The following is a 12,304-nucleotide window of genomic DNA, read 5'->3' as shown; positions in this document are numbered from 1 at the left end:
GCCTCAAATGTGAAGCATATGAGTGAGCCATTCCCAATTGGTGGAAGGTATTCTGTAGACTAGAGACACCACTTTAACCTTTGGAACTCTAGTACTCAGAACTGGAACAGAGTTTGAACTAGTAGGAACTTTGGATAGCATCAAGTCTACGAACCCCGTTTTACAAACAAGGTAAGTGAGGATACTCAGAGAAGCAAAGTGACTTTCCCAAGGTCTCCCAGGTATTAAGTGGCATCTAGTCCCCTCCTGCTTGGAGCAGGAATCTCTCTACAGTCTCCAAGTGGTCATCCAGTCTCTCATTGCAGACTTTCAGTGCCAGAAAATGCTACCTAGGATAAAACAGCCCTTTTCCAGTTTTGAACAGCTGTGACTGTTGGGAAATTTTCCTTCAAATTTTCTTTCAAAAAAAAATGTCTTCATATGAAGTTGAAAACTACTCCCAATAGCATTCCCCAAATACTCTTAGTAACTTCCAAACCTTTCCATATGATACCAAATCCCTTGACCACAGACAAAGATTTTTTTAAATCACTGTATTCACACCAAGAGAAATTTGCACAGTTTAATGAGATATGAGAACTGTTCTACATAAAAATCTCCCTTCCTCTCTCTTTCCTTTCCCCACCTTCTCTATCACCCTCTCAATGCCTTAGATGTCAAAAAATGGGGAAATTGAGAACCACAGAATAACAGAGCAAGAAGAGCTCTACCTCCATGTTGTATACTTTACAGAGGGAAAAAATGAAGCCCCAACAGGTAAAAGGACAAGGCTAGATAATTCAAGCAGTCCTACTGGGACCCAGGATTCTTAATCCCAGTCCAGAGCTCTGACCCCCATCATGCTGCTTCTAGGTCACTGAGAAAGGCAAAATAAGATGGGTCTCTCAAGGAGGAATTTGGAGAAGCCTGGCCTCAAAGTAGTCGTGGGTCCAGTGAGGATGTGGAGGAAGAAAATAAGAAGCAGGGTTTGATTCCTTTTCCAATATAGAGCATGGGGCCTCAGATTGTGAGTGGAATAGATGTGAGGTAAGAAGATTTTTAAAAATTAGGTCACAGAATCATTTCATTTGATCATTAATCCATTTCACATAAGCACTGACTCGAGCATAAACTGAAGGCCTGTTGACTAAGCCACAGCCTATTGCCCAGCTCACAACCCCAGCCTGAAGCCACTCGCCCATCACATTACAGACCAGGGCTCCACCAGAGTCACCCTAGAAAAATAAAGGAGAGTCTGTTAGTGTGGTCCAAGTGATAGAGGGTACCCAGGTATGAGGAAGAACCCTTGGATCAAATCTGAACTCTGAGGAAGAAAGGAGGAATCAGAGAAATGCTCACCTGGCATGAGCCCTTGTTAGTTTCACCAGCACATAGCATGTCGTCAAAAATTATCTTAACGGAAGGACTAACGTTGGATCCTTTATGGTATAGCTTGTCACAGGCAGTGCTATTCATCACAGGGACCTGCACCTTTCTCAAGCTGTAGGGACGTGGCAGAGGCACTGTAGAGGGAAAAGACTGCAGCATTTCAGCTAGTTCTGGAAAACAGTGTAGTGTGTTAAGAACTAGATGCTAAAAAAGAAATCAGAGATTCTGGGAGCCACTTCTCAGTCCTGCATAGCTGGGTGCCTAGGCTCAGGGGGAGAGTTGAGACTTGCTCAGGGTTAGATGGAGGAGGCAGCAGTCCCACTGTGTCAAAGACACAGATGGAGCCATTGGATCATCAGTCTCTAACTGGATAGGATGAGTAAAGGTGAACAAGTAGAAATCAAAGAGATTACACTGAAACTGAGCAAGGGAATTGGTACCCAGGAGTCAAGTTTTTAATGATCAAAGTCATAAGATTAAGAGCTAAAAGAGATGAAAATCACCTAGTCCAGCCCCTTCATTTTACAAAGGAAGGAAACTCCAGAAAAGGACAATGGCTCTTCTAAGGATATAAAGTTAGAAAGGAGAAAGGCTGGGATTGGGCCTTGATTGTCAATCTAGTGCTCTTACTACCACTGATGAGGCAGACCCACCAGGCTAGGCCAAAAGGTTTCTAAACTCAGTCACACTGAGCAGCCAGGCCAAGGGAGTTGGGATGGAACATCGATCCAAAGAATCTCTCCTACATAAGAATGAGGGCGAAATTTATTTTTAGTTTTTCTTGGTAAAGAAAGCATCTACCAAGCTTTGGGATTCCCCAGCTCTAGCCCTTACCCCTTAACTGACACTGGGAAATCCAAGATGCCCACAGGATTCAGTGCCATTCCCATTGCTTACCTTTAAATTTGATATTCCCCCAGCCAGTCACCCAGCACTCCATTTCTGGGGTGAACTTTTGTGAGGCAGCAGGGAGGCGGATGATTTTGACATTTTGGGAGATAGTTACTGGGAACTTCAGCTTTAACAGGGCAATATCTGCCCCTACATTAAATTTAACGTAGTTTGGATGGATGATAATCTTCTCCACAGGCCAAAGCCTGTCTCCTTTGTACAGATACTGTTGTCTCAAATTTATCATATAGTTTGTGGGCTCTGGTCGCGTTCTGGAGAAGAGGGAAACAAGTATTCCTTAGAGGCAGCTGAGTCTGAGAGGCCCTGGGAGTCTGGGATGCTATGCTAAATTGAGTAGGCTCAGGCTTCCATACTGATCCCCTATAACCCACCACCCTGGATCTGGGGATGGATCTTCCCTGGGCCTCCCATATTCACCCATAACCACAATGGGAGGAAATCTCTCCCACTCATTGCCTCTTTCCCTTGGGCTTTTCTCTTAATTATAGTAATAATCCTACATGTGCCTGGGCATTCAATAGAGCCAAGTGAAAAAGCTAAGGTAGGGACTAATACTTCACTTTATAGACTAGGAAGCCAAAGGCCAACAAAGGAAAGAAAATGATTCAATCACACCATAAATGGGCACCAGTCTAGACTCAAAAATGACTCCCAGGTCAATGCCTCTGCCCACTTCCACCTTTCCCACCCTGAGGATTGTCCATGCCCACCGAGCCGAGGAGGAAGGAGGGAACTCACTTCTTAATGCAGTGGGCAGCAGTCAGGACCCACCGGAGTCCAATGAGGGAACCACCACAACGATGCATCCAGGATTTGTTTGTGGTGTTAAACAGTCTCATGGAGACCTGCCATGGAAACTCCCATTCTCTGGTCTCCACACCCCCAACAATGCCAACCTGTTCCCTGTCTGGGCAGAGAGGAAGGTGACTATGCAAAGAGACCCACACCAATGGTCCCAGGCATTCAGATCTTGCAAGATTTCAATGACAATCTCCATTCCCTCAGGTTCACTACCATGGTCAGAAAGACACCCCCTCTAAAAACAGTACTAATAGTGACTAGTGGTTTTCTTTGTATAGAAATTCCATCTTCAAGAGCAAGTAAGCATCTTCTCTGCAACAGAGAGTTGCCCAGGGGTCTGAGTGGTCAAGTGACTCGCCCAGGGTTATACTGCCAGTATACGACAGAGGCAGGACTTGAATCCCAGGTCTTTCTGGCTCTGAGGCCAGTTCTCTATCCACTATGCCATGGCTGTCATCATCATCACCTCTCATTATCATCAACACAATGATATCATTTTGACATGAAATATACCAATACCAATTACTTATCATCTACAACCCTTAAAGAATGAAGTCTTCGAAATGTAGAGATCTGCCAGGAAAAAAAATAACACCTTGCGACAACACAATGAGATATAGGTGATCCTTGTCATTTTGTCTGCTACTGATTTTATCACAAAGATACTGAGCTTACACACCAGGATTCTAATTCAATTGCAAGAATCATTTTATCCACTTTACAGTAGCCCATAGAAAATTTAACAGAATAATAATAATGACTAATAATAGCTTGTACTTAGTCATATGACGTTTACAAAACATTGTACATATGTTATCTCATTTGATGTTCACAACAACCATGTGATCTGGGTGCTGTCATTATTTCCATTTAATAGATGAGGAAACTGAGATGCGCAGTGACTTATCCAGAGTCATACTGCCAGTAAGAGTCTGACATGGAATACTCCAAAATAGAGACTTGACTTTGAACCATTTCTATCTGAATTTCATCAAAAAGAGATTACAAGAATCAGACAAAAGCAATAACATTGTTGATGATGACTGAGATTTCAATATCACTTAAATATTTATAAAATGATGTGTGTACATATTATATATAAAATCCTCATTTTTACTTATGTATTAAGGTATATTACACCATGGTGACTGAGTGGATATAGTGCCCTACCTGAAGTCAGGAAGACTCATAGATAGACCTGAGCTTAAATCAGGCCTCACACACTTACTAGCTGTGTGATGTGGGACAAGTCATGTCATCTGTTCATCTTCAGTTTCCTCTTCTGTGGAATGAGCTGGAGAAGAAATGGTAAACCTCTCCAGTATCTTTGCCAAGAAGACCTCAAATGGGGTCACAAAGAGTCAGACACAACTGAACAACAAATATTACCTCATATTTGCTGACAACGACCCTCTCAAAAGTACTACAGGTAACATTGTTCCCATTTTAGAGATGCTGAAATTAAGGCTCATAAAGATTAAATGAGAATGGTCAATTAGCCAGTAAATAACACTTGCCATCTTTCTTAACTCCAGAGTCACCATTCTTATTATTATATTAGGCTGCAATCCAGGATAAAATCAGGTGTCTTCCCCCCACTAACCTGCTCTGTCTATAACAGATAGCCCAAGGGAGACTTGAACCATTCTCCTCCGATTGCCAGGGGCTATTCCCCTTGGGAGTCCCACAGGGCTTTACAGTGGGAAATTGTAAAGAAAGGGCTATAAGGGGTCATAACTCACCTTGAATCATTGGAATTGAGTTCCCCAAGAGGGGAAGGGACAGGAGCAGCAGAGTAAACATCTGGAGGGAGAGAGAGAGAAGGTCAGAGACTAAAGTCAGCAGAGAAGAGGCCTGGGGACCAGAGTTGGGGATAGAGAAGACACCGCCAAGCCAACATCTCTGCTATATACAGGGCTGAGGTTTGGGGTGCAAGGGTCTAGTTGCCAAAGTCTAAGATGGAGGTAGGATCTTTACCATGACCAGGTTCTCCAGCTCTGTCCTCCCCTTCAGTCAGCATCCTACTTAAAGCCTAAGGGCAGGAAGTGGGAAAGGGAGAGGAAGCCAAAGAGGTTCCAACTCTCCTCTGGGGGTAGAGAGGTGATGGAGGGGAAGGAAATGAAAGTAGAACTCACATTGAGAGGTCAGATTGCTCCAGATAGTCTCTCTGTGTTCCTATCTTTTCTTCTCCCATCTTTGTCCTCCTACTGATTCTCTTTGCACTCCGAGTGTCTCTAATTGAGAGACCCCTACAAAACTGGGACACTAATGTATTGCTGATGGAGTTGGGAACTGATCCAACCATTCTGGAGAGCAACTGAAATTATGCCAAAAGAGCTATAGAAGAATGTATATCTTTTGATCCAGTAATACCACTACTTGGTCTGTTTCCCAAAGAGATTTTTTAAAATGGGGAAAGCCCTGTTTGTACAAAAATATTATCACTGCTCTTTTTTTGTGGTGGCAAAGAACTGGAAACTAAAGGAATGTCCATCAATTGAGGAATGGCTGAACTAATTGTGGCATATGATGGTGCTGGAATACTATTGTGCTATAAGGAATGATGAAATGGATGGTTTCAGAAAAAGCTGGAGGGGGAAGCAGGGTAGCTCAGTGAATTGAGAATCAGGCTCAGAGATGGGAGGTCCTGGGTTCAAATCTGGCCTCAGATACTTCCTAGCTATGTGATCCTGGGCAAGTCACTTAACCCCCATTGCCTAGCCCTTACCACTCTTCTGCCTTGGAACCAATACCCAGTATTGATTCTAAGATGGTAGGTAAGTGTTTTAAAAAAGCTGGAAAGACCTAAATGAACTGATGCAGAGTGAAATAAGTGAGACCAGAAGAACATTATACACAGTAACTGAAATTTTGTGGGACAGTCAAATGTGATGATAGATTTTGCTACTAACAGCATACAATGATCCAGGGCAATTCTGAAGGACTTATCAAACGGAATGCTATCTACCTACAGAGAAAGAAATGTTCCAGTAGGAATGCAGATGAAGACATGATTTATTATTTGTTTATTTGAGCATATGTTTGGGAGTTTTGGTTTTATAAGACCTATTCACTTACAAAAATGAATAATATGGAAATATATTTTGCAAGATGATGCATGTACAACCCAGACTGGATTGTTAGTCAGCTCCAGGAGAGGGGAGGGGAGAAGGAAGGGAGACAATATGGATCATATAACTTTTGAAAACTTATGTGGGAATTTGTTATTAAAATAAATAAATGAGAGGCCCCTACAACCAAAACAAAGATAGTCAAGGGGAATTAGGAAATCAATCCGCTATATTCTGTTTAGACCTCACATATATGGTACTGGTTTTGACACCCTTCTCTTAGTGCAATATTTTCTAAAAAGAGCACCTGGATGGCACAGAGGAAAGAGTGCTCAGGCTGAAGTGAGGAAGACTCATCTTATGAGGTCCAGTCAAGAAAATCCAATTGTATCACTATATCATCATTCAGCTAATAAAATATATCTCTTCTCCAAATTCCAGGAAAATTGGAAGGCATCAGAAAGGTTAAGATGTTGTGAGGGGCTTGAGGTGAACCCCTAGAGTTTGGGAAGGAAACCTTTTGCAAGTATGAAAGACTCCAAAACTTAGCTTAAAAATAAAAAAGAGAAATTTATTGATTTAGAAAGTAATGTTAAGAATGACCAGGAGACCAGCACAGGTGGAAAACTGCCTCCCAGGGGGAATAGCATGGAGGGAAAGTTGTTCTCCCAGATGACATGATTTCTGGGGTGTTTATGGAGACGTGACTTTGTGCCATGGTGAAAATGTGACTCTACAGTGGTATGCACTGAGGCATGGGCAGGGGTGAGATTTGCCTGAAGACATAGAGGGTAATCCTCATAGTTTAGAGGACATGACAGGTAGATGTTTTAGATACAACCTGATGGTATCAAGGAGGTGTATCTCTCTGTCCATCTAAAGGACAATTCAAGGAGGATAATTCTCTCAGGGTCTTATCAGAGTTATGAGATGTTTTTGGGTTAGGAGTCACAAGGGTAGAAGGGAGCAAAGGAATTTCCCTGCTTATAGTTTGCCTGAAACACTTCTATAGTTTTGGGGGTACAATGTCCATGTCAAAGGTATAATTCCAATTACTTCATATTTCTGTAACACAGTCTCTAGTCAAGCTGAAGGCACTTAGCATGAAACTCTTCCAATTAGTGGAGAGAATATTTTTAGGACACTGAATACTAGAGAAGTTAATATGAGAACTTTCGAAATGGGAGACATGCTTATTTTTCCTCAGAGTAGTTCCAGATTCTTTTTTAGGACCAACTCAACGTGAAAAGAAAGACAGACTTTAGAAACTGCAGAAATGGAGAGGAAGCCAGCTCTTCAACATTTCTCTAATTTTTATCTTGCCTCCCTAGACAACTCAGAAAATATTCCCCAAGATAAGATTAGGACCTCACCCTAGGATAAGTTAAAATCTCAACTCACTTGCTTCTAAAGAATTCTGGATGTTTTTTCTAGAATATCCTAATCTGTATCACTTCTCAGATTTTTATGTGCTATTTGTTTGGAAAAGTGGGTTTACTTGCTATTCACTATGTGAAAGGTCTTTTTCATGTCTATCATTTATTGGGAAGAGTTAATCCTAGAGATATAAATTTAGAGAAATCAGCCCCCAATAAGGAGTAGTGGCCAAGAAGCAGCTTTTTGCTCTGAACCTATCATACCTCTATACCAGAAATATTGTATAAGGTAGATAAATGTAATCCTCATCCTGTATCCCACTTAGAGTTTGAAGAAGAGCACTAAGAGCCTAACCCCTCCTAGAGCTCTGCAGTTTACCTATGTCTCCCCTCAGCTATTGTCAGGAAAAAGCTAGCACTACACCCTCAGAAATGGAAGCAGAAATCATCGAATGATCCTGAAGAGGCTGAGTATATGAAACCTGGCAGATGATGGAAGGTAAACAAACATGGAAAAAGCTGACATGACCAAAAGATATGTCAATATCACCAGAGGACCTGAGAAATTCCACAGTCCAAGTGTTCCTGGAGTGGCAGCCTCTTCACGCATGGAGTCTAGCCTCCTGTGTTCCCTAAGTGTATGCCCTCTAAGTATAGTCTCTCATGTTCTCTCCATGCATACTCTTCCCAGCTGGTGGCATGTTAATGTGAAGGCACCTCTTATATAGATAGAGGAATCTTTTCTTCTCTTTAATTTTTAATCTTTTATTTTCTAGGCTGCTTGAACAGATGTCTTCTTCTATAGACTAATACACCCTCTCACCTTGTAAAAGTAAATTCAAATATGGAAGTTCCTGAACTACAGTTTTGAATTGATGGCAATGGCCAAAGGACCTCCATCTGAAGTAGCTTTCTAAGAACCTGTGAGTGATGGGGGAGCCCAAGTGTTGCTCCACATGCCTGATGATATCAAGAATGATGGTACAGATAAATTAACTAATCACTCTTAAAGATTACAAAAGAGCAGTCCTTTCCTCCCAGGCTATCTCTAAGGATATGACTCTGGAGAAGGGCCTCTTTAACTGCTGTCCTTATCCATCCTCCATCAGACCACAGACACTTCAAGCTTCCCCCTAAATGCAGGGCTCATTTACATGCTCACATTTGCTCATGGAATGAATGCGGAAGGTCTTTGTGTGGGATTGAGGTGAGCAGGGTCAAGACGGTACTAAAATACAACACATCCCCAAAAGGCTGACAGGACCTAAAAATCAAATTTTTTCTTTTGTAAGAAGATATTGTCACCTATTCAAATCCAAACCAGAATCTGGTAGCTTATCTATATACCTTCCTGCACCAAATTCAATGACCCTTTGGCGCTTTTGGAAAGAAAATTTTGGAAAAAAATGCATAGAAACTATGAATCTAGCAGAAACCCTGCCAAGGTGAGGGGAAAGCGTTCTTTCTTCTTTCTTTAATAAGGGTTAATCTGCACTGCGTCCTCTAAAAGACTCTTTCATCTCCTGCGGGAGTTTCAAACTCTTTGGACATAAAGGAGAGACTTCTGAACTAACTTGTGACCTAAGGATTAATCTTTAGGTCTCTGAGGGGTGATTTGTTCAATCATGGTGAACATTCTGTATACTCTCAATTCCATATTCATGCCAATGGGTCTGAATTCCATGGATTCCCCTAAGAACCTAGGGCCTAGATCCTCAATTCTAAAATCTCTTCCACAATCTTAGTAGGTGAATGGAAGTTAACATACAGGGACCAAGGTTGTTTTCTTCCCAACCCATAACCACATTCTTGGACTTTCAAATGTGTCTATAGCCAACAAAGCCTGAACAGGTTCTGCACTTCCCCCTCATATGAAAACTGAGATCCAAAGAAGGAAAAATATGCATCTACGTGAGCTAGTAACAGAATCTGGCCTCAAAATTCAAGTCACATGACTCTAGCCAGCCTTTGGATTCTGTCTTAATAATAATTAATTCCTAACATTTAGATAACATTGGGAAAATGTTATCTCATTTGATTCCCACAATAACCCAGGAAGGTAATACTATTATTATCCCCATTTTACAGATGACAAAACTGAGGCAGACTGAGCAGTGTCTTGCTCAAGTTTTCAAAGCTAGTAAATGTCTGAGGCTGTATTGAACTCAGGTCTTTATGATTCCAGGTCCATGGCACCATTAGAATGCTTAAGTGCCCTGTACCACCACGTGTCTGATTAATGCCCTTAAATCTGGGAGGGGAGAGAAAAACAGGGCTATACCTTGGGAAATGAGCCATCCATGGTTTCCACATTCCCTCCAGTCTCCCTACCACTTGCCTCTGACTTCTGTCCAAAACCTGTCCTGAGATACCTGTCTCTCTTGAGATTTCCAGAGAAACGTCTCCCAAATTAAAGCAATTTGGACAAAGGAAAACTAAAGCTTCTTGGGAAAATCAGCAGACTCAAACTCTTCTACCTGGGTTGAGGCTCTACATTCCATATACTGCCAATTCCATATTCCTGTCAATGAGCCTGAGTTCCATGGATTCTCCCAGATTCTCAATGCTAAAACACTCTTCCACGCTCTTACGTAGATGAATGGGCAGAGAGAAGGCACTGAGACAAAGTTCAGCAAAAAGTTAGCAAAAGCCAAAGAGGGATCTGTAGGTCCTTAAGTAGAGGAGGGGAACAGTCATTCTGAAGCCAGAACCTGCATTCTTTTGTCTTCCTTTTTTCTTTTCTTTTTTTTCCTTTTCTTTGCTCTTCAGATTGCCTCTCCATCTCTCCCAGGAGAGAAGTTGGGAGTTGTGGAGGGCTCATAGGTCGAATACTATTTCTGTTCTGCACAGAAGCCTTAACTTGTTCTGTTTCCCACCTGACCCAGTTCACTCTTTCATGGGAAGTCTAATGATCCCCTCTTCCTGAGGGCTCACCATATCATTGCCACGCAGTGCAACACTCAATCAGCTTTAACCATACTGAAGCTCAGAACCGCCAGACTCAAGTGGTTTCCCCAAGCTCAGCTTCCTTAGTAGCAAGGATTAGAGATGTAAGTCACCGTGCCCAGCTATACCTGCCTTCTCCCAACACACATATTTGTAAGACGTTGAGGGCTCCCAATTGAAAAGGAAGATGGTAAAAAACCACAGGCAAGGTAGAAACTAGGGTGGGGAAGACAAAGAAAGTATGCAGCTATCCACAATTGTTAATTACTTCCTCCAGTTCTGTTTTGTTTTTTAAGAGTACAGAAGATCCTTAACACTTTCTCTTGGCTAGAGACAGATGTTTGGCAAAACATCAAACAGAGACATCATATGCCTTTTTTGATGGTTTGGTTAGTTTTCATGAACTATTTTCCCCCTTTTTTTAGTCTGTGTTTCAAGGGATGGCATCAGAGAGGTGTAAGGAAATGAAAACATCTAAAATAAAATATAATAAACAAAATGTATTTAGGAAAAACAAATCTGAGAAAGAAAAAGACAAAGCCGTTCTTGACTCCCTGGTGACATCAGTTATAGAAGGATGCTTGAGGGAGGACTCTTGAAATTCAGGAAGAGGAAAAGGAAAGATGTGTGGCAGCTGACCCAGGTAGTTGATTTTGTGTCCAGAGAAAGGAAGTGGGCCATAAGGTATAAAGGCAGGAAAGGGGCAGGAAAAGGCAAGAGCCACTTTGGCTGTGTAGCTTGCCAGAGAAATTGTTAGACCCTAGGTTCCAGTGCTAATTTTCCAAACAGCAGAGAGCTGTGATAACAACCCACTGAAATGTTTCACTGGCACAGGTCTGGGTTCTAAATAGTCTCCATATGGAAAAAGAAAGCTCTGAGGTAGAAGTCAGTGGATCTGGTTAGGAGTATAATTTATGGCAAGGGGGAGAATGCTTCTGAGTCCTGAAGTCCAACTGTATTTGCCTCTCATGAATTTTTTTCAACTTTCTTGGCCCCAGAATCTGATTTCTTTATTAGTATTAGTATTATTTGTTTTCCTTCCATATCTATTTCAATTAAATGCTATCACTGATTTTATGTTGTGATTTGCTAGGTTTTTGTTTGTGTGGTAATAACTAGCTAGAGGATTCTAGTTTCATATTGAAGGTCAGGACATTCTTCTTTTTTTAATGTATTTAATTTTTTTCATTCAGTTCCTCCTTTTCCTCACTACAACCAGGTAACATCAGGCAAAATATGTAATTATATCTTTAGTGTTTCCATTTCTTAGTTCATTCTCTAGAGGTATTCTTTCATTCACAAGTTATTCTTCAAATATAAAATCTGTAACTGAATATAATGTTCTCTTTGTTCTACTCTTTTCCCTCTTCATTCTCTCATGTAGTTCTTAACAAGTTTGTTTTTCTACTCAGGATACTCATCACTTCTTACAACATAATAGTATCCTATCACAATCACATACCACAATTCGTTTAGTCATTCCCCAATTGCTAGACTCATGGAGGTTAGGACATTCTTGACTTATTACACACACACACACACACACACACACACACACACACACACACACACACACACAGCCCACATTGAAACCAGTAGTTTTCAGGGAATCTAAAGAAAAGTGAAAAATGGATTATATTTACTTTAAACTGAACTGCCAAACTTAAGTGATTTCCCCAGACTTGGTCTCCTCAGTAGCAGAGTTTAGAGAGTAGTATACTACATCTAGTGTAGATTGGGTCCCTATCCTCCAGGGCTATCTAGCCCCAGAGAAGAGATAGAGAGTAGCCCAATGTCCAAAATCAGCCCAGACACATTTCAGCTTGCCCT

At 41.5% G+C, this 12,304-nt stretch overlaps 1 protein-coding gene across 1 annotated transcript; it reads right to left on the bottom strand.

The window, feature by feature from the left end:
* Positions 1–548: 548 nt before the first annotated feature.
* Positions 549–5,090, bottom strand: LOC130455520 (tryptase beta-2-like). Its single transcript, XM_056805693.1, has 6 exons — positions 5,059–5,090; positions 4,824–4,884; positions 3,019–3,187; positions 2,266–2,531; positions 1,339–1,502; positions 549–1,214 (listed from the first exon to the last, which is right to left on the bottom strand). The coding sequence occupies exons 1-6, from the start codon at positions 5,059–5,061 to the stop codon at positions 1,059–1,061; spliced, it is 819 nt and encodes a 272-aa protein (XP_056661671.1). The 5' UTR covers positions 5,062–5,090; the 3' UTR covers positions 549–1,058.
* Between the last annotated feature and the right edge of the window lie 7,214 nt (positions 5,091–12,304).

This window comes from Monodelphis domestica, chromosome 7 (genome assembly GCF_027887165.1).
Source record: "Monodelphis domestica isolate mMonDom1 chromosome 7, mMonDom1.pri, whole genome shotgun sequence".
NCBI lineage: Eukaryota > Metazoa > Chordata > Mammalia > Didelphimorphia > Didelphidae > Monodelphis > Monodelphis domestica.
Note: the sequence above shows the minus strand (reverse complement) of the source record. Positions and strands in the feature narration are given on the sequence as shown.